We start from the raw sequence: 21,336 nt of genomic DNA, 5'->3' as shown, positions 1-21,336 counted from the left end.
TCCTTCAAACATACCCATTTTTGCTTTCCGAGATTATGTTCTCGACTTCCACACATTCTTCAAGGCTCCCAGAATTTTCGCCCCCTCCCCCACCCTATGATCCACTTCCGCTTCCATGGTTCCATCCGCTGCCAGATCCACTCCCAGATATCTAAAACACTTTACTTCCAGTTTTTCTCCATTCAAACTTACCTCCCAATTGACTTGACCCTCAACCCTACTGTACCTAATAACCTTGCTCTTATTCACATTTACTCTTAACTTTCTTCTTTCACACACTTTACCAAACTCAGTCACCACCTTCTGCAGTTTCTCACATGAATCAGCCACCAGCGCTGTATCATCAGCGAACAACAACTGACTCACTTCCCAAGCTCTCTCATCCACAACAGACTTCATACTTGCCCCTCTTCCCAAAACTCTTGCATTCACCTCCCTAACAACCCCATCCATAAACAAATTAAACAACCATGGAGACATCACACACCCCTGCCGCAAACCTACATTCACTGAGAACCAATCACTTTCCTCTCTTCCTACACGTACACATGCCTTACATCCTCGATAAAAACTTTTCACTGCTTGTAACAACTTGCCTCCCACACCATATATTCTTAATACCTTCCACAGAGCATCTCTATCAACTCTATCATATGCCATATATATATATATATATATATATTATCCCTGGGGATAGGGGATTAAGAATACTTCCCACGTATTCCCTGCGTGTCGTAGAAGGCGACTAAAAGGGGAGGGAGCGGGGGGCTGGAAATCCTTCCCTCTCGTTTTTTTTTTTTTTTTTTTTTTTTTTTTTTTTCCAAAAGAAGGAACAGAGAATTGGGCCAGGTGAGGGTATTCCCTCAAAGGCCCAGTCCTCTGTTCTTAATGCTACCTCGCTAACGCGGGAAATGGCGAATAGTATAAAAGAAAGAAAAATATATATATATATATATATATATATATATATATATATATATATATATATACATATATTAACTTAATCGCCCTCTCCCGCGTCAGCAAGGAAGCCCAAGGAAACAGACGAAAGAATGGCCCAACCCACCCACATGCACATGTATATACATAAACGTCCACACACGCATATACATACCTATACATCTCAATGTATATATGTATATACATACACAGACATATACATATATACACATGTACATGTTCATCCTTGATGCCTGCGTCCATTTGCGTCGCCACCCCGTCACATGTGAAATAACCCCCCCCCCCCCCCCTCCACCGAGGTAGCGCTAGGAAAAGACAACAAAGACAACATTCGTTCACACTCGGTCTCTATCTCTCATGTATTATGCACCGAAACCACAGCTCCCTTTCCACATCCAGGCCCCACAAAACTTTCTATGGTTTACCCCAAACGCTTCACATGCCCAAGTTCAATCCATTGACAGCACTTTGACCCCGTTATACCACATCATTCTAATTCACTATTCCTTGCATGCCTTTCACCCTCCTGCATGCTCAGGCTCCAATCGCTCAAAATCTTTTTCACTCCATCTTTCCACCTCCAATTTGGTCTCCCACTTCTCGTTCCCTCCACCTCTGACACACATATCCTCTTTGTCAATCTTTCCTCACTCATTCTCTCCATGTGACCAAACCATTTCAAAACACCCTCTTCTGCTCTCTCAACCACACTCTTTATTACCACACATCTCTCTTACCCTATTACTACTTAATCAAACCACCTCACACCACATATTGTCCTCAAACATCTCATTTCCAGCACATCCACCCTCCTCCACACAACTCTGTCTATAGCCCACGCCTCACAACCATATATATGTGTGTATATATATATATATATATATATATATATATATATATATATATATATATATATCCTGACTGCTGTAGAGGGCCTCGCCTAAGTGACTTCCATGGTGACGCAACATTATGCAGGGGAAGTCCGGTAACACCTGTACATCTGTATCAATTTGGCGAAGTTGAGGGACTGAAATCATGAGCATTTTCGGCAGAACTTTTCAGATATGTCCCTCATATACCGTCCATCACCAGTAGAGGAAACCACTACACTGCTTATTTGAATATGCTGAAATGTGAGTTACCAAAAAAGGTCGCAGGATCCTATGTACTGAAGAAGCAACTTCCACAGTGGAGGCATTACACTACCCTCAACTGCCCTACACTCATCCCAGAAAGACTGACATACAGCATCGCCATGCTTCTTGACCTATGGCCCAGGCCAGTGGACGTGACTAGCTCCTTGAGTGCTGCAGGAGCCCCATAGAATTGAGTCCTGGGGCAGGAAAGAGCGATACCAGTTTGCATCAGCCTTCACTCCTGCCTGCAGTAGCATGCTTTCCGACATGTTTCATGAGCTCCTCTTCGCCAACGGAACTACCTAGGCCCACCAGTGATGCTACTACGTTTGTGAATCAAGAACCATTGCAACACAAACCTCGCCAGGTGGTAGAGTGTCCCGCAGTGTATCGAGACAGACTTCCCCAGAACTTTTTTAAAGGGGAAGTAAATGTTTATAGTTGTGTTACTGGAGTGATAGTTTTCATACATGGTGCTTTGACAAGAAAATAGTGAAATTGGAAAAAATGTAGCTTAGACATTTGAAGCTTATTGATACAGTGGTAAATTGATGAGAACTACTATTGACGTTTGTATAAATAAATTAAACATTTCCTTTTTCCATAGCCAGAGGTTGAACCATTATGTGACATTCATTTTTTCATTTCATTTCAAGCTAGAAGTTTCAGTTTTCTAAATTGTTTCTTACATTTTCATATGTATACATATGTATGTGTGTGTGTGTGTATATGTGCGTGTGTGTGTGTGCATGTGTGCGTATGTGTATATATATATGTATATTATCCCTGGGGATAGGGGTGAAAGAATACTTCCCACGCATTCCTCGCGTGTCGTAGAAAGCGACTAGAGGGGACGGGAGCGGGAGGCCAGAAATTCTCCCCTCCTTGCATTTTTTTTAACTTTCTAAAAATGGGAAACAGAAGAAGGAGTCACGCGGGGAGTGCTCATCCTCCTCGAAGGCTCAGATTGGGGTGCCTAAATGTGTGTGGATGTAACCAAGATGTGAAAAAAGGAGAGATAGGTAGTTTGTTTGAGGAAAGGAACCTGGATGTTTTGGCTCTGAGTGAAACGAAGCTCAAGGGTAAAGGGGAAGAGTGGTTTGGGAATGTCTTGGGAGTAAAGTCAGGGGTTAGTGAGAGGACAAGAGCAAGGGAAGGAGTAGCAGTACTCCTGAAACAGGAGTTGTGGGAGTATGTGATAGAATGTAAGAAAGTAAATTCTCGATCAATATGGGTAAAACTGAAAGTTGATGGAGAGAGATGGGTGATTATTGGTGCATATGCACCTGGGCATGAGAAGAAAGATCATGAGAGGCAAGTGTTTTGGGAGCAGCTGAATGAGTGTGTTAGTGGTTTTGATGCACGAGACCGGGTTATAGTGATGGGTGATTTGAATGCAAAGGTGAGTAATGTGGCAGTTGAGGGAATAATTGGTATACATGGGGTGTTCAGTGTTGTAAATGGAAATGGTGAAGAGCTTGTAGATTTATGTGCTGAAAAAGGACTGATGATTGGGAATACCTGGTTTAAAAAGCGAGATATACATAAGTATACTTATGTAAGTAGGAGAGATGGCCAGAGAGTGTTATTGGATTACGTGTTAATTGACAGGCGCGCGAAAGAGAGACTTTTGGATGTTAATGTGCTGAGAGGTGCAACTGGAGGGATGTCTGATCATTATCTTGTGGAGGCTAAGGTGAAGATTTGTATGGGTTTTCAGAAAAGAAGAGTGAATGTTGGGGTGAAGAGGGTGGTGAGAGTAAGTGAGCTTGGGAAGGAGACATGTGTGAGGAAGTACCAAGAGAGACTGAGTACAGAATGGAAAAAGGTGAGAACAATGGAAGTAAGGGGAGTGGAGGAGGAATGGGATGTATTTAGGGAATCAGTGATGGATTGCGCAAAAGATGCTTGTGGCATGAGAAGAGTGGGAGGTGGGTTGATTAGAAAGGGTAGTGAGTGGTGGGATGAAGAAGTAAGAGTATTAGTGAAAGAGAAGAGAGAGGCATTTGGACGATTTTTGCAGGGAAAAAATGCAATTGAGTGGGAGACGTATAAAAGAAAGAGACAGGAGGTCAAGAGAAAGGTGCAAGAGGTGAAAAAAAGGGCAAATGAGAGTTGGGGTGAGAGAGTATCATTAAATTTTAGGGAGAATAAAAAGATGTTCTGGAAGGAGGTAAATAAAGTGCGTAAGACAAGGGAGCAAATGGGAACTTCAGTGAAGGGCACAAATGGGGAGGTGATAACAAGTAGTGGTGGTGTGAGAAGATGGAGTGAGTATTTTGAAGGTTTGTTGAATGTGTTTGATGATAGAGTGGCAGATATAGGGTGTTTTGGTCGAGGTGGTGTGCAAAGTGAGAGGGTTAGGGAAAATGATTTGGTAAACAGAGAAGAGGTAGTAAAAGCTTTGCGGAAGATGAAAGCCGGCAAGGCAGCGGGTTTGGATGGTATTGCAGTGGAATTTATTAAAAAAGGGGGTGACTGTATTGTTGACTGGTTGGTGAGGTTATTTAATGTATGTATGACTCATGGTGAGGTGCCTGAGGATTGGCGGAATGCGTGCATAGTGCCATTGTAGAAGGCAAAGGGGATAAGAGTGAGTGCTCAAATTACAGAGGTATAAGTTTGTTGAGTATTCCTGGTAAATTATATGGGAGGGTATTGATTGAGAGGGTGAAGGCATGTACAGAGCATCAGATTGGGGAAGAGCAGTGTGGTTTCAGAAGTGGTAGAGGATGTGTGGATCAGGTGTTTGCTTTGAAGAATGTATGTGAGAAATACTTAGAAAAGCAAATGGATTTGTATGGAGCATTTATGGATCTGGAGAAGGCATATGATAGAGTTGATAGAGATGCTCTGTGGAAGGTATTAAGAATATATGGTGTGGGAGGCAAGTTGTTGGAAGCAGTGAAAAGTTTTTATCGAGGATGTAAGGCATGTGTATGTGTAGGAAGAGAGGAAAGTGATTGGTTCTCAGTGAATGTAGGTTTGCGGCAGGGGTGTGTGATGTCTCCATGGTTGTTTAATTTGTTTATGGATGGGGTTGTTAGGGAGGTAAATGCATGAGTTTTGGAAAGAGGGGCAAGTATGAAGTCTGTTGGGGATGAGAGAGCTTGGGAAGTGAGTCAGTTGCTGTTCGCTGATGATACAGCGCTGGTGGCTGATTTATGTGAGAAACTGCAGAAGCTGGTGACTGAGTTTGGTAAAGTGTGTGAAAGAAGAAAGTTAAGAGTAAATGTGAATAAGAGCAAGGTTATTAGGTACAGTAGGGTTGAGGGTCAAGTCAATTGGGAGGTGAGTTTGAATGGAGAAAAACTGGAGGAAGTGAAGTGTTTTAGATATCTGGGAGTGGATCTGGCAGTGGATGGAACCATGGAAGCGGAAGTGGATCATAGGGTGGGGGAGGGGGCGAAAATTCTGGGAGCCTTGAAGAATGTGTGGAAGTCGAGAACATTATCTCGGAAAGCAAAAATGGGTATGTTTGAAGGAATAGTGGTTCCAACAATGTTGTATGGTTGCGAGGCGTGGGCTATGGATAGAGTTGTGCGCAGGAGGATGGATGTGCTGGAAATGAGATGTTTGAGGACAATGTGTGGTGTGAGGTGGTTTGATCGAGTAAGTAACGTAAGGGTAAGAGAGATGTGTGGAAATAAAAAGAGCATGGTTGAGAGAGCAGAAGAGGGTGTTTTGAAATGGTTTGGGCACATGGAGAGAATGAGTGAGGAAAGATTGACCAAGAGGATATATGTGTCGGAGGTGGAGGGAACAAGGAGAAGAGGGAGACCAAATTGGAGGTGGAAAGATGGAGTGAAAAAGATTTTGTGTGATAGGGGCCTGAACATGCAGGAGGGTGAAAGGAGGGCAAGGAATAGAGTGAATTGGAGCGATGTGGTATACCGGGGTTAACGTGCTGTCAGTGGATTGAATCAAGGCATGTGAAGCGTCTGGGGTAAACCATGGAAAGCTGTGTAGGTATGTATATTTGCGTGTGTGGACGTATGTATATACATGTGTATGGGGGTGGGTTGGGCCATTTCTTTTGTCTGTTTCCTTGCGCTACCTCGCAAACGCGGGAGACAGCGACAAAGCAAAAAAAAAAAAAAAATATATATATATATATATATATATATATATATATATATATATATATATATATATATATATCAGTGATGGATTGCTCAAAAGATGCTTGTAGCATGAGAAGAGTGGGAGGTGGGTTGATTAGAAAGGGTAGTGAGTGGTGGGATGAAGAAGTAAGAGTATTAGTGAAAGAGAAGAGAGAGGCATTTGGACGATTTTTGCAGGGAAAAAATGAAATTGAGTGGGAGACGTATAAAAGAAAGAGACAGGAGGTCAAGAGAAAGGTGCAAGAGGTGAAAAAAAGGGCAAATGAGAGTTGGGGTGAGAGAGTATCATTAAATTTTAGGGAGAATAAAAAGATGTTCTCGAAGGAGGTAAATAAAGTGCGTAAGACAAGGGAGCAAATGGGAACTTCAGTGAAGGGCGCAAATGGGAAGGTGATAACAAGTAGTGGTGATGTGAGAAGGAGATGGAGTGAGTATTTTGAAGGTTTGTTGAATGTGTTTGATGATAGAGTGGCAGATATAGGGTGTTTTGGTCGAGGTGGTGTGCAAAGTGCGAGGGTTAGGGAAAATGATTTGGTAAACAGAGAAGAGGTAGTAAAAGCTTTGCGGAAGATGAAAGCCAGCAAGGCAGCAGGTTTGGATGGTATTGCAGTGGAATTTATTAAAAAAGGGGGTGACTGTATTGTTGACTGGTTGGTAAGGTTATTTAATGTATGTATGATTCACGGTGAGGTGCCTGAGGATTGGCGGAATGCGTGCATAGTGCCATTGTACAAAGGCAAAGGGGATAAGAGTGAGTGCTCAAATTACAGAGATATAAATTTGTTGAGTATTCCTGGCAAATTATATGGGAGGGTATTGATTGAGAGGATGAAGGCTTGTACAGAGCATCAGATTGGGGAAGAGCAGTGTGGTTTCAGAAGTGGTAGAGGATGTGTGGATCAGGTGTTTGCTTTGAAGAATGTATGTGAGAAATACTTAGAAAAGCAAATGGATTTGTATGTAGCATTTATGGATCTGGAGAAGGCATATGATAGAGTTGATAGAGATGCTCTGTGGAAGGTATTAAGAATATATGGTGTGGGAGGCAAGTTGTTACAAGCAGTGAAAAGTTTTTATCGAGGATGTAAGGCATGTGTACGTGTAGGAAGAGAGGAAAGTGATTGGTTCTCAGTGAATGTAGGTTTGCGGCAGGGGTGTGTGATGTCTCCATGGTTGTTTAATTTGTTTATGGATGGGGTTGTTAGGGAGGTGAATGCAAGAGTTTTGGAAAGAGGGGCAAGGATGAAGTCTGTTGGGGATGAGAGAGCTTGGGAAGTGAGTCAGTTGTTGTTCGCTGATAAAACAGCGCTGGTGGCTGATTCATGTGAGAAACTGCAGAAGCTGGTGACTGAGTTTGGTAAAGTGTGTGAAAGAAGAAAGTTAAGAGTAAATGTGAATAAGAGCAAGGTTATTAGGTACAGTAGGGTTGAGGGTCAAGTCAATTGGGAGTTGAGTTTGAATGGAGAAAAACTGGAGGAAGTGAAGTGTTTTAGATATCTGGGAGTGGATCTGGCAGCGGATGGAAACATGGAAGCGGAAGTGGATCATAGGGTGGGGGAGGGGGCGAAAATTCTGGGAGCCTTGAAGAATGTGTGGAAGTCGAGAACATTATCTCGGAAAGCAAAAATGGGTATGTTTGAAGGAATAGTGGTTCCAACAATGTTGTATGGTTGCGAGGAGTGGACTATGGATAGAGTTGTGCGCAGGAGGATGGATGTGCTGGAAATGAGATGTTTGAGGACAATGTGTGGTGTGAGGTGGTTTGATCGAGTAAGTAACGTAAGGGTAAGAGAGATGTGTGGAAATAAAAAGAGCGTGGTTGAGAGAGCAGAAGAGGGTGTTTTGAAATGGTTTGGCCACATGGAAAGAATGAGTGAGGAAAGATTGACCAAGAGGATATATGTGTCGGAGGTGGAGGGAACGAGGAGAAGAGGGAGACCAAATTGGAGGTGGAAAGATGGAGTGAAAAAGATTTTGTGTGATCGGGGCCTGAACATGCAGGAGGGTGAAAGGAGGGCAAGGAATAGAGTGAATAGGAGCGATGTGGTATACCGGGGTTGACGTGCTGTCAGTGGATTGAATCAAGGCATGTGAAGCGTCTGGGGTAAACCATGGAAAGCTGTGTAGGTATGTATATTTGCGTGTGTGGACGTATGTATATACATGTGTATGGGGGTGGGTTGGGCCATTTCTTTCGTCTGTTTCCTTGCGCTACCTCGCAAACGCGGGAGACAGCGACAAAGCAAAAAAAAAAAAAAAAAAAAAAAATATATATATATATATATATATATATATATATATATATATATATATATATATATATATATATATATATATATTTCTTTTTCTTTCAAACTATTCGCCATTTCCCGCGTTAGCGAGGTAGCGTTAGGAACAGAGGATTGGGCCTTTTTTGGAATATCCTCACCTGGCCCCCTCTGTTCCTTCTTTTGGAAAATTAAAAACAAAACGAGAGGGGAGGATTTCCAGCCCCCCGCTCCCTCCCCTTTTAGTCGCCTTCTACGACACGCAGGGAATACGTGGGAAGTATTCTTAATCCCCTATCCCCAGGGATAATATATATATATATATTTTTTTTTTTTTTTTTTTTTTTTTATACTTTGTCGCTGTCTCCCGCGTCTGCGAGGTAGCGCAAGGAAACAGACGAAAGAAATGGCCCAACCCCCCCCCCCCATACACATGTACATACACATGTCCACACACGTGTATACATACCTACACAGCTTTCCATGGTCCACCCCAGACGCCTCACATGCCTTGATTCACTCCACTGACAGCACGTCAACCCCTGTATACCACATCGCTCCAATTCACTCTATTCCTTGCCCTCCTTACACCCTCCTGCATGTTCAGGCCCCGATCACACAAAATCTTTTTCACTCCATCTTTCCACCTCCAATTTGGTCTCCCTCTTCTCCTCGTTCCCTCCACCTCCGACACATATATCCTCTTGGTCAATCTTTCCTCACTCATTCTCTCCATGTGCCCAAACCATTTCAAAACACCCTCTTCTGCTCTCTCAACCACGCTCTTTTTATTTCCACACATCTCTCTTACCCTTACGTTACTTACTCGATCAAACCACCTCACACCACACATTGTCCTCAAACATCTCATTTCCAGCACATCCATCCTCCTGCGCACAACTCTATCCATAGCCCACGCCTCGCAACCATACAACATTGTTGGAACCACTATTCCTTCAAACATACCCATTTTTGCTTTCCGAGATAATGTTCTCGACTTCCACACATTTTTCAAGGCTCCCAAAATTTTCGCCCCCTCCCCCACCCTATGATCCACTTCCGCTTCCATGGTTCCATCCGCTGACAGATCCACTCCCAGATATCTAAAACACTTCACTTCCTCCAGTTTTTCTCCATTCAAACTTACCTCCCAATTGACTTGACCCTCAACCCTACTGTACCTAATTACCTTGCTCTTATTCACATTTACTCTTAACTTTCTTCTTTCACACACATTACCAAACTCAGTCACCAGCTTCTGCAGTTTCTCACATGAATCAGCCACCAGCGCTGTATCATCAGCGAACAACAACTGACTCACTTCCCAAGCTCTCTTATCCCCAACAGACTTCATACTTGCCCCTCTTTCCAAAACTCTTGCATTCACCTCCCTAACAACCCCATCCATAAACAAATTAAACAACCATGGCAACATCACACACCCCTGCCGCAAACCTACATTCACTGAGAACCAATCACTTTCCTCTCTTCCTACACGTACACATATAGATATACATATATATATATATATATATATATATATATATATATATATATATATATATATATATATATTTTTTTTTTTTTCTTTTTTTTCATACTATTCACCATTTCCCGCGATAGCGAGGTAGCGTTAAGAATAGAGGACTAGGCCTTTGAGGGAATATTCTCACCTGGCCCCCTTCTCTGTTCCTTCTTTTGGAAAAAAAAAAAAAATATATATATATATATATATACAGATGGATTTATATGTAGCATTTATGGATCTGGAGAAGGCATATGATAGGGTTGATGGGGATGCTTTTTGGAAGGTCCTAAGAGTATGTGGCATGGGAGGTAAGCAGCTAGAAGCAGTAAAAAGTTTTTACCAAGGATGTAAGGCATGTGTACGAGCTGGAAGAGAGGAGAGTGACTGGTTCCCAGTGAAGGTTGGTGGGAGTGTGTGATGTCCCCATGGTTGTTTAATGTGATTATGGATGATGTAGTTAGGGAGTTATATGGAAGAGTTCTAGAAAGAGGGGCAAGTATGTAGTCTGTTGGGGACGAGAGGGCCTGGGAAGTGAGTCAGTAGTCATTTGGTAATGATACAGCACTGGTTGCTGATGCAAATTAGAAACTGCAGAAGTTGGTGACTTCGAGTTTGCAAGAGTGTGTGAAAGGAAAAAGTAGAGAGTAAATGTGAATAAGAGCAAGATTATTAGGTTAAGGGACAAGTTAACTGGGATGCAAGTTCGAATCAAGTTTGAATGAAGAAAAATTGGAGCAAGTTATGTGTTTTAGATATTGTGGAATAAACTTAGCAGTGGATGGAACCATGGAAGCAGATGTGTGTCACAGGGTGGGGGAGGGGAGAAGGTTCTGGGAGCAATGAACATGTGGAAGGAGAGAACATTATTTCAGAGAGCAAAAATGGGTATGTTTGAAGGAATAGTAGTTCCAACAATATTATATGGATGTTTTGGAGATGAAATGTTTGAGGACAACATGTGGTGTGAGATGGTTTGATTAAGTAATGAAAGGGTAAGAGAGATGTGCCTTAATAAAAAGAGTGTGGTTGAGAGAGCAGAAGAGGGTGTGTTGAAATGGTATGGACATATGGAGAGAATGAGAGGAAAGGCTGACAAAGAGGATATATATGTGTCACAGGTGGAGGGAACAAGGAGAAATGGGAGATCAAATTGGAGGTAGAAGGATGGTGTGAAAAAGTGATCAGACATATTTCCAGCTGCCCCTCTCAGCACATTAACATCCAAAAGTCTCTCTTTTACATGCCTAACAATTAACACATAATCCAATAATGCCCTCTGACCATCTCTCCTACTCACATATGTATACATATGTATATCTCTCTTTTTAAACCAGGTATTCCCAATCACCAGTCTTTTTCCAGCACATCAATCCACAATCTCTTTACCATTTCCATTCACAACACCAAATACCCCATGTACACCAATTATACCCACTACTGCTACATTACTCACCTTCGCATCTAAATCACCCATCACTAATACCCAGTCTTGTGCATCAAAGCTGCTAACACACTCACTCAGTTGCTCCCAAAACAATTGCCTCTCACGATCTTTCTTCTCATAACTAGGTACATATGCACCAATAATCACCCATCTCTCTCCATCCTCTCTCTCAATCTAGAATTTACTTTCTTACCCTCTATCACACACTCCCACAACTCCTGCGTCAGGAGTAGTGCTACTCCTTCCTCAGCTCTTGTCCTCTCGCCAACCCCTGACTTTACTCCAAAGACTTTTCCAAACCGTTCTTTCCCTTTACCCTTGAGCTTCGTGTCACTAAGAGCCAGAACATCCAGGTTTCTTTCCTCAGACATACTATCTATCTTCCTTTCTTCTCATCTTGGTTACATCCATACACACTCAGACACCCCAATCTGAGCTTTCGTGGAGGGTGAGCATTATGAGGAGGAGGTTTGATCAAGTAAGTAATGAAAGGGTAAGAGAGAGGTGTAGTAATAAAAAGAGTGTGATTAAAAGAGATGAAGATGGTGTGTTAAAATGGCGATGACATATGGAGAGAATGACTGAGGGAAGCTGACAAAGAGGGTATATGTGTCAGAGGAGGAGGGAATGAGAAGAATGGGGAGACCAAACTGGAGATAGAAGAATGGAGAGATAAAGATTTTGAATGATCAAGGACTGACAATGCAGGAGAGTGAAAGGTGGGCATATGATAAGAGTGAAGTACACTGAACCAGGGCATGTAAAGGGTCTGGGGTAAACTATGGAAAGGTCTGTGGGGCCAGGTTGTGGATAGGGAGCTGTGGTTTTGGTGCATTACATATAACAGCTAGAGAACGGATGTGAGTAGAAGTGGCTTCTCTTTGTCTGTTCCAGGAATTACCTGACACAGAAAATGACACGTGAAACCTAGTAGAAGATGAATCTAATGATGGTATATTTTTACCATCATTTCAGCTGCTTGGTAAGGATTTCAGGTAGAGATTATGTAGGTATTGTACAACTGTATACATTAAATCATACGAACTCTGTCCAACATGAGTCTAATGGATCAGAGAACTATCATACTGCAACTTTTGTCATGCATACTCTTAATTCCTTTGATTCAAGAAGGTCTTATAAATGAGGACTTTTGAGCTGTGATAAACTACAAACATAAACAATTAACAGCCATCTTAGGTGGATAATGAAAGATTATGGGCCAAGAGGTTGAGAAGGTATGGCTGTCTAACTGTATTCTGGGGAGGTTTGCAAGTGAAAGGCAGTGCAGTGTGTTTAGCAATAAAAATGCCCCATAACTGCATTATTGATAAATTATCACTTTAATTGGTTGGTAAGGTTATCTAATGTATGTATGACTCATGGTGAGGTGCCTGAGGATTGGCGGAATGCGTGCATAGTGCCATTGTACAAAGGCAAAGGGGATAAGAGTGAGTGCTCAAATTACAGAGGTATAAGTTTGTTGAGTATTCCTGGTAAATTATATGGGAGGGTATTGATTGAGAGGGTGAAGGCATGTACAGAGCATCAGACTGGGGAAGAGCTGTGTGGTTTCAGAAGTGGTAGAGGATGTGTGGATCAGGTGTTTGCTTTGAAGAATGTATGTGAGAAATACTTAGAAAAGCAAATGGATTTGTATGTAGCATTTATGGATCTGGAGAAGGCATATGATAGAGTTGATAGAGATGCTCTGTGGAAGGTATTAAGAATATATGGTGTGGGAGGAAAGTTGTTAGAAGCAGTGAAAAGTTTTTATCGAGGATGTAAGGCATGTGTACGTGTAGGAAGAGAGGAAAGTGATTGGTTCTCAGTGAATGTAGGTCTGCGGCAGGGGTGTGTGATGTCTCCATGGTTGTTTAATTTGTTTATGGATGGGGTTGTTAGGGAGGTAAATGCAAGAGTTTTGGAAAGAGGGGCAAGTATGAAGTCTGTTGGGGATGAGAGAGCTTGGGAAGTGAGTCAGTTGTTGTTCGCTGATGATACAGCGCTGGTGGCTGATTCATGTGAGAAACTACAGAAGCTGGTGACTGAGTTTGGAAAAGTGTGTGGAAGAAGAAAGTTAAGAGCAAATGTGAATAAGAGCAAGGTTATTAGGTACAGTAGGGTTGAGGGTCAAGTCAATTGGGAGGTGAGTTTGAATGGAGAAAAACTGGAGGAAGTGAAGTGTTTTAGATATCTGGGGGTGGATCTGGCAGCGGATGGAACCATGGAAGCGGAAGTGGATCATAGGGTGGGGGAGGGGGCGAAAATCCTGGGGGCCTTGAAGAATGTGTGGAAGTCGAGAACATTATCTCGGAAAGCAAAAATGGGTATGTTTGAAGGAATAGTGGTTCCAACAATGTTGTATGATTGCGAGGCGTGGGCTATGGATAGAGTTGTGCGCAGGAGGATGGATGTGCTGGAAATGAGATGTTTGAGGACAATGTGTGGTGTGAGGTGGTTTGGTCGAGTGAGTAACGTAAGGGTAAGAGAGATGTGTGGAAATAAAAAGAGCGTGGTTGAGAGAGCAGAAGAGGGTGTTTTGAAGTGGTTTGGGCACATGGAGAGGATGAGTGAGGAAAGATTGACCAAAAGGATATATGTGTCGGAGAGGGAGGGAACAAGGAGAAGAGGGAGACCAAATTGGAGGTGGAAAGATGGAGTGAAAAAGATTTTGTGTGATCGGGGCCTGAACATGCAGGAGGGTGAAAGGAGGGCAAGGAATAGAGTGAATTGGAGCGATGTGGTATACTGGGGTTGACGTGCTGTCAGTGGATTGAAGCAAGGCATGTGAAGCGTCTGTTGTAAACCATGGAAAGCTGTGTAGGTATGTATATTTGCGTGTGTGGACGTATGTATATACATGTGTATGGGGGGGGGTTGGGCCATTTCTTTCGTCTGTTTCCTTGCGCTACCTCGCAAACGCGGGAGACAGCGACAAAGTATAATAAATATAAAATATATTGACCACTGACACTGTTTTCTGTTTAGGCAATGTTTCACTAGCACAAAATTTTTTATCTTTAATTAAAGTGATATATATTTTTTTATTATACTTTGTCGCTGTCTCCCGCGTTTGCGAGGTAGCGCAAGGAAACAGACGAAAGAAATGGCCCAACCCCCCCCCATACACATGTATATACATACGTCCACACACGCAAATATACATACCTACACAGCTTTCCATGGTTTACCCCAGACGCTTCACATGCCTTGATTCAATCCACTGACAGCACGTCAACCCCGGTATACCACATCGCTCCAATTCACTCTATTCCTTGCCCTCCTTTCACCCTCCTGCATGTTCAGGCCCCGATCACACAAAATCTTTTTCACTCCATCTTTCCACCTCCAATTTGGTCTCCCTCTTCTCCTCGTTCCCTCCACCTCCGACACATATATCCTCTTGGTCAATCTTTCCTCACTCATTCTCTCCATGTGCCCAAACCACTTCAAAACACCCTCTTCTGCTCTCTCAACCACGCTCTTTTTATTTCCACACATCTCTCTTACCCTTACGTTACTCACTCGATCAAACCACCTCACACCACACATTGTCCTCAAACATCTCATTTCCAGCACATCCACCCTCCTAAGCACAACTCTATCCATAGCCCACGCCTCACAACCATACAACATTGTTGGAACCACTATTCCTTCAAACATACCCATTTTTGCTTTCCGAGATAATGTTCTCGACTTCCACACATTCTTCAAGGCCCCCAGAATTTTCGCCCCCTCCCCCACCCTATGATCCACTTCCGCTTCCATGGTTCCATCCGCTGCCAGATCCACTCCCAGATATCTAAAACACTTCACTTCCTCCAGTTTTTCTCCATTCAAACTCACCTCCCAATTTACTTGACCCTCAACCCTACTGTACCTAATAACCTTGCTCTTATTCACATTTACTCTTAACTTTCTTCTTCCACACACTTTACCAAACTCAGTCACCAGCTTCTGCAGTTTCTCACATGAATCAGCCACCAGCGCTGTATCATCAGCGAACAATAACTGACTCACTTCCCAAGCTCTCTCATCCCCAACAGACTTCATACTTGCCCCTCTTTCCAAAACTCTTGCATTTACCTCCCTAACAACCCCATCCATAAACAAATTAAACAACCATGGAGACATCACACACCCCTGCCGCAAACCTACATTCACTGAGAACCAATCACTTTCCTCTCTTCCTACACGTACACATGCCTTACATCCTCGATAAAAACTTTTCACTGCTTCTAACAACTTTCCTCCCACACCATATATTCTTAATACCTTCCACAGAGCATCTCTATCAACTCTATCATATGCCTTCTCCAGATCCATAAATGCTACATACAAATCCATTTGCTTTTCTAAGTATTTCTCACATACATTCTTCAAAGCAAACACCTGATCCACACATCCTCTACCACTTCTGAAACCACACAGCTCTTCCCCAATCTGATGCTCTGTACATGCCTTCACCCTCTCAATCAATACCCTCCCATATAATTTACCAGGAATACTCAACAAACTTATACCTCTGTAATTTGAGCACTCACTCTTATCCCCTTTGCCTTTGTACAATGGCACTATGCACGCATTCCGCCAATCCTCAAGCACCTCACCATGAGTCATACATACATTAAATAACCTTACCAACCAGTCAACAATACAGTCACCCCCTTTTTTAATAAATTCCACTGCAATACCATCCAAACCTGCTGCCTTGCCGGCTTTCAGTGGTCAAATATGATAATTTAAGGTTCACAAGAAATTGTAGAATATTGCAGTTGCCGGATATACAACAGTGTATATTCTTTAAACACAGTTTCTTGGTAGGTGCAGAAGGAAACCCTTCAGAATGTATTTACTGATATATGTTAAATTCAGAAAAAAAAGTTAGAAAATTAGTTTTTGGTAAAAAATATGATTTGGGAAAAAGGAATATTTTTTTACTTGCACTGAAAAGATTAGATTTAGATTTATGTAAAACACTACATGAAATTGTGATATTATATAATTCATTTAGACAGAGGAAAGCTTCACAAGAAAAAAAAAATATGATTTTGCAAATATGAATTTTTAGATGAAAAAAAATTATATAGAACTGGGTATCAAATGTAGAAAATGGGATTTTATTATCATTATACTGTAATGCCATGGTAAGTATGAATGGTAGTTCCACAATTTCCCTCTTATATGTAATTTCTACTAATACTGTCATTATTCAATGAAATGGTAATTCTTGAATTCGTGCTCTGTATGTTACTATATTAAATAAACACTACTTACTTCATTTATAGTTATTGTACTCCAGAACATCTTTCCAGAATATGTCTTAATTCAACAGCATTGTAGAACATAATTAGTACATATCCAAAGCTAATAGTGATGCAGAGCTGCAGTAATCTTTTATCTTGATTCTTTGAGACTTGTAGACAGATGTTGAGAAATATCAAATTTTCTTTGTGAAGAACTAAAGTTCATCCTTCTTGTGAGGAACATCTCTTACATCAACACAAACACAGGCATTATCCTGAGCTTCTTTAAATGATGCACAGCCTACAGTTATTGTTGCTATGTAAAGCAATTTGGCTCCACCTCTACATTTCTTATATGCTAAATTACTCATTTCTTTTCTATTAACTTCACATGTACTATACAAGCACCTTTTAAATCTTTGGTCACAGTTTTCTTTCTTAGTTCCACATGTGTCGTAACAGATATCGTGGTCATTACAGCAGTGCACCATCTCTGGCCGTGACAGATCTTCCTCTCCAAAAATTACCCCAAAAGAGCCACATCCATTTGCCTTAGCAATGTGTTCAGGATTAGGGAGAGCAATCTTTTCACCAGGCCCAATGCATTCATAAACACAATCTTCTTCCACTGCTGAATCTATGAAGTTTTCCACAGATTTTACAGAATCTGAAAGAGTTTTCATACCTGTCTTCACAGTATCAAGCACTTCCTTCAGTGCTCCCTGTGCTTCCATCATATTTCTGTACAATGACTCAAAGTAATTTTCTCCCCATGCAAAATGGGATGTCACATACATGATCAACATTACTTGAGTTAACCACATTTTGTTTTGCTGTCTTCAACAACAAGACTTACCTGCCTGCAACACTAGCCTCAGTTTACTGAGATATGTAACAATTGCCCTCAAAACAAAAGTTATGAACTAAATATTTTTGTTTGGTTTGGTTTAGTTGGCAGGCAATAAGGATGGAGACAATAGCAGGTGGTGTCCTGTTGGCAGGAGACTCAGCTGGACACAGTAGCAGCTGGTGTGTCCTGTTGGCAGGAGATTAAGCTGGACACAGTAGCAGGTGGTGTGTCCTGTTGGCAGACTAAGCTGGACACAGTAGCAGCTGGTGTGTCCTGTTGGCAGGAGACTAAGCTGGACACAGTAGCAGGTGGTGTGTCCTGTTGGCAGGAGATTAAGCTGGACACAGTAGCAGCTGGTGTGTCCTGTTGGCAGGAGACTAAGCTGGACACAGTAGCAGCTGGTGTGTCCTGTTGGCAGACTAAGCTGGACACAGTAGCAGCTGGTGTGTCCTGTTGGCAGGAGACTCAGCTGGACACAGTAGCAGCTGGTGTGTCCTGTTGGCAGGAGACTAAGCTGGACACAGTAGCAGCTGGTGTGTCCTGTTGGCAGACTAAGCTGGACACAGTAGCAGCTGGTGTGTCCTGTTGGCAGGAGACTAAGCTGGACACAGTAGCAGGTGGTGTGTCCTGTTGGCAGGAGATTAAGCTGGACACAGTAGCAGCTGGTGTGTCCTGTTGGCAGGAGACTAAGCTGGACACAGTAGCAGCTGGTGTGTCCTGTTGGCAGGAGACTAAGCTGGACACAGTAGCAGCTGGTGTGTCCTGTTGGCAGGAGACTAAGCTGGACACAGTAGCAGCTGGTGTGTCCTGTTGGCAGGAGACTAAGCTGGACACAGTAGCAGCTGGTGTGTCCTGTTGGCAGGAGACTAAGCTGGACACAGTAGCAGCTGGTGTGTCCTGTTGGCAGGAGACTAAGCTGGACACAGTAGCAGCTGGTGTGTCCTGTTGGCAGGAGACTAAGCTGGACACAGTAGCAGCTGGTGTGTCCTGTTGGCAGGAGACTAAGCTGGACACAGTAGCAGCTGGTGTGTCCTGTTGGCAGGAGACTAAGCTGGACACAGTAGCAGCTGGTGTGTCCTGTTGGCAGGAGACTAAGCTGGACACAGTAGCAGCTGGTGTGTCCTGTTGGCAGGAGACTAAGCTGGACACAGTAGCAGCTGGTGTTTCCTGTTGGCAGGAGACTAAGCTGGACACAGTAGCAGGTGGTGTGTCCTGTTGGCAGGAGACTAAGCTGGACACAGTAGCAGGTGGTGTGTCCTGTTGGCAGGAGACATTAAGTTCAGTAGTAAATTGGACAACAGTTGTACAGTGGTGGTGGCAGCACCAACCAAACATACAGACGAGGAGCACCAGCTGCAGGCAGGTGGCTCGCCTCACGGGATTAATGCTAGAACGCAGCAATCTTGGCTAATGGTCAACCCTAACCAATAGACGCATTTTCCACTACTTCAAATAAGGTGCTATATAGATAAACAAACAAGACTAAAATACTCACTGTACCATAAATTTTCAAGTCACGCAAACCCAAAACCTAACATAAATATTAAACTCATGCCAAACCTCACACAATTTTTCCTTAACTTCCCCCTTAATATAATAATCAATTGCAGTAATTGCAACCGGATTTCCAAAGGACAATCACTTTACAGGAACGGTGCCACACAGGACAAAGTTAGAACCATTAAATTCAGGTCAATCTTCACGTCAAATTCCACCTTCAGATTCGTGAAGACAAACTCATGTTGAAGTTGACAATATATCCTGCTCACCACCAACCTCCTACACACCAAACTCCAGATAACGACTAACCCTAACGTAAGTTGTGCACATAACTGCTTGTTGAAGGTGAGTGACACTTGATATTTGGCTGGTTCTTGTTATGTTAGTGAAGCATCAGGTACGTACGTCCATCATCACCACTCCATGTTGAACCATTATACATGACTGACTCACCTGGGTTATGGTTAGCTTAATGTGAGTCGTTGTCTCGCTTCATGTTCAGCATCACTTGGTGAGAGGAACAACATTATTATTGTGCATGATGTTCAGGTGTGTGTGTGTGTGTCAGTGTTAAGGTTGGTGTGGGGGTGTAAGATGTGTTAACATTATGGCGTCACACACACACACACCTCTGGTGTACCTCACTCTGGTGTACCTCACTATGGTGTACCTCACTCTGGTGTACCTCACTATGGTGTACCTCTGGTGTACCTCACTCTGGTGTACCTCACTATGGTGTACCTCACTATGGTGTACCTCACTCTGGTGTACCTCACTATGGTGTACCTCACTATGGTGTACCTCACTCTGGTGTACCTCACTATGGTGTACCTCACTCTGGTGTACCTCACTATGGTGTACCTCTGGTGTACCTCACTCTGGTGTACCTCACTATGGTGTACCTCACTATGGTGTACCTCACTCTGGTGTACCTCACTATGGTGTACCTTACTCTGGTGTACCTCAGTATGGTGTACCTCACTATGGTGTACCTCACTCTGGTGTACCTCACTATGGTGTACCTCACTATGGTGTACCTCACTATGGTGTACCTCACTCTGGTGTACCTCACTCTGGTGTACCTCACTATGGTGTACCTCACTATGGTGTACCTCTGGTGTACCTCACTCTGGTGTACCTCACTCTGGTGTACCTCACTCTGGTGTACCTCACTATGGTGTACCTCACTCTGGTGTACCTCACTATGGTGTACCTCACTCTGGTGTACCTCACTATGGTGTACCTCACTATGGTGTACCTCACTATGGTGTACCTCACTCTGGTGTACCTCACTATGGTGTACCTCACTATGGTGTACCTCTGGTGTACCTCACTATGGTGTACCTCACTATGGTGTACCTCACTCTGGTGTACCTCACTATGGTGTACCTTACTCTGGTGTACCTCAGTATGGTGTACCTCACTATGGTGTACCTCACTCTGGTGTACCTCACTATGGTGTACCTCACTATGGTGTACCTCACTCTGGTGTACCTCACTATGGTGTACCTCACTATGGTGTACCTCACTCTGGTGTACCTCACTATGGTGTACCTTACTCTGGTGTACCTCACTATGGTGTACCTCACTATGGTGTACCTCACTATGGTGTACCTCACTCTGGTGTACCTCACTATGGTGTACCTCACTATGGTGTACCTCACTCTGGTGTACCTCACTATGGTGTACCTCACTCTGGTGTACCTCACTCTGGTGTACCTCACTATGGTGTACCTCACTATGGTGTACCTCACTCTGGTGTACCTCACTATGGTGTACCTCACTCTGGTGTACCTCACTCTGGATAACACTAGGTGTGTTATGATAACATCTACCAAGTACATGGATAACACACACCTACACCAGATGTATGATAACAAGTAAGGAATATATTGATGACATATAGTCACATGGTGTATGATGATAACAGGCATGGAGTATATTGATAACATACAGCTGCACCAGATGTTTAATGATAACAGGTGTGGTGTGTATTGATAACACACACCTACACTAAATTTACGATGATATCTTAGGGTGAATATTGATAACCTACAGCTACACCTGGGGTATGATGATAACGTGTATGGTGTGTGTTGATGGCATATAGCTACACCAGGTGTACACTGATAACAGATTTGGTGTATATTAATAACACAGTGAGGATGATTTCCCAAGAGTTAAATTTGAAAATCCTGCCAATGAATCCATGAATATTCTTTGTCCTTTTTACTGTTTTTGTACATTGCTCATTGGGCAATGGACACCAGAGGTAATTATA

General features: G+C 42.9%; 2 protein-coding genes across 7 annotated transcripts in view; one reads left to right on the top strand and one right to left on the bottom strand.

The window, feature by feature from the left end:
* Positions 1 to 16,920: 16,920 nt before the first annotated feature.
* On the bottom strand, positions 16,921 to 17,442 carry LOC139756228 (group XIIB secretory phospholipase A2-like protein). Its single transcript, XM_071675385.1, has one exon. It carries the CDS (start codon positions 17,440 to 17,442, stop codon positions 16,921 to 16,923), a length of 522 nt encoding a protein of 173 aa, XP_071531486.1.
* A 1,236-nt stretch (positions 17,443 to 18,678) lies between these two features.
* Positions 18,679 to 21,336, top strand: part of LOC139756246 (tetratricopeptide repeat protein 5-like) — a 99,795-nt gene continuing 97,137 nt past the window's right edge. For 2 of the 6 annotated variants that reach the window (XM_071675435.1, XM_071675428.1), the window contains exon 1: positions 18,681 to 19,370. The gene's annotated coding sequence lies outside the window, so the exon portion shown is untranslated. The other 4 variants (XM_071675433.1, XM_071675431.1, XM_071675429.1 and 1 more) reach the window with 4 other exon arrangements.

The sequence above is a fragment of the Panulirus ornatus genome, chromosome 21 (genome assembly GCF_036320965.1).
Source record: "Panulirus ornatus isolate Po-2019 chromosome 21, ASM3632096v1, whole genome shotgun sequence".
In the NCBI taxonomy this organism is placed as follows: domain Eukaryota; kingdom Metazoa; phylum Arthropoda; class Malacostraca; order Decapoda; family Palinuridae; genus Panulirus; species Panulirus ornatus.
The sequence above is the reverse complement of the archived record's forward strand: the minus strand, read 5'-3'. Positions and strand labels throughout refer to the sequence as shown.

What these genes read in the sequence shown, in the direction of transcription:
- LOC139756228 (XM_071675385.1), bottom strand. Translation starts at nt 17,442, where the DNA reads ATGATGGAAGCACAGGGAGCACTGAAGGAAGTGCTTGATACTGTGAAG.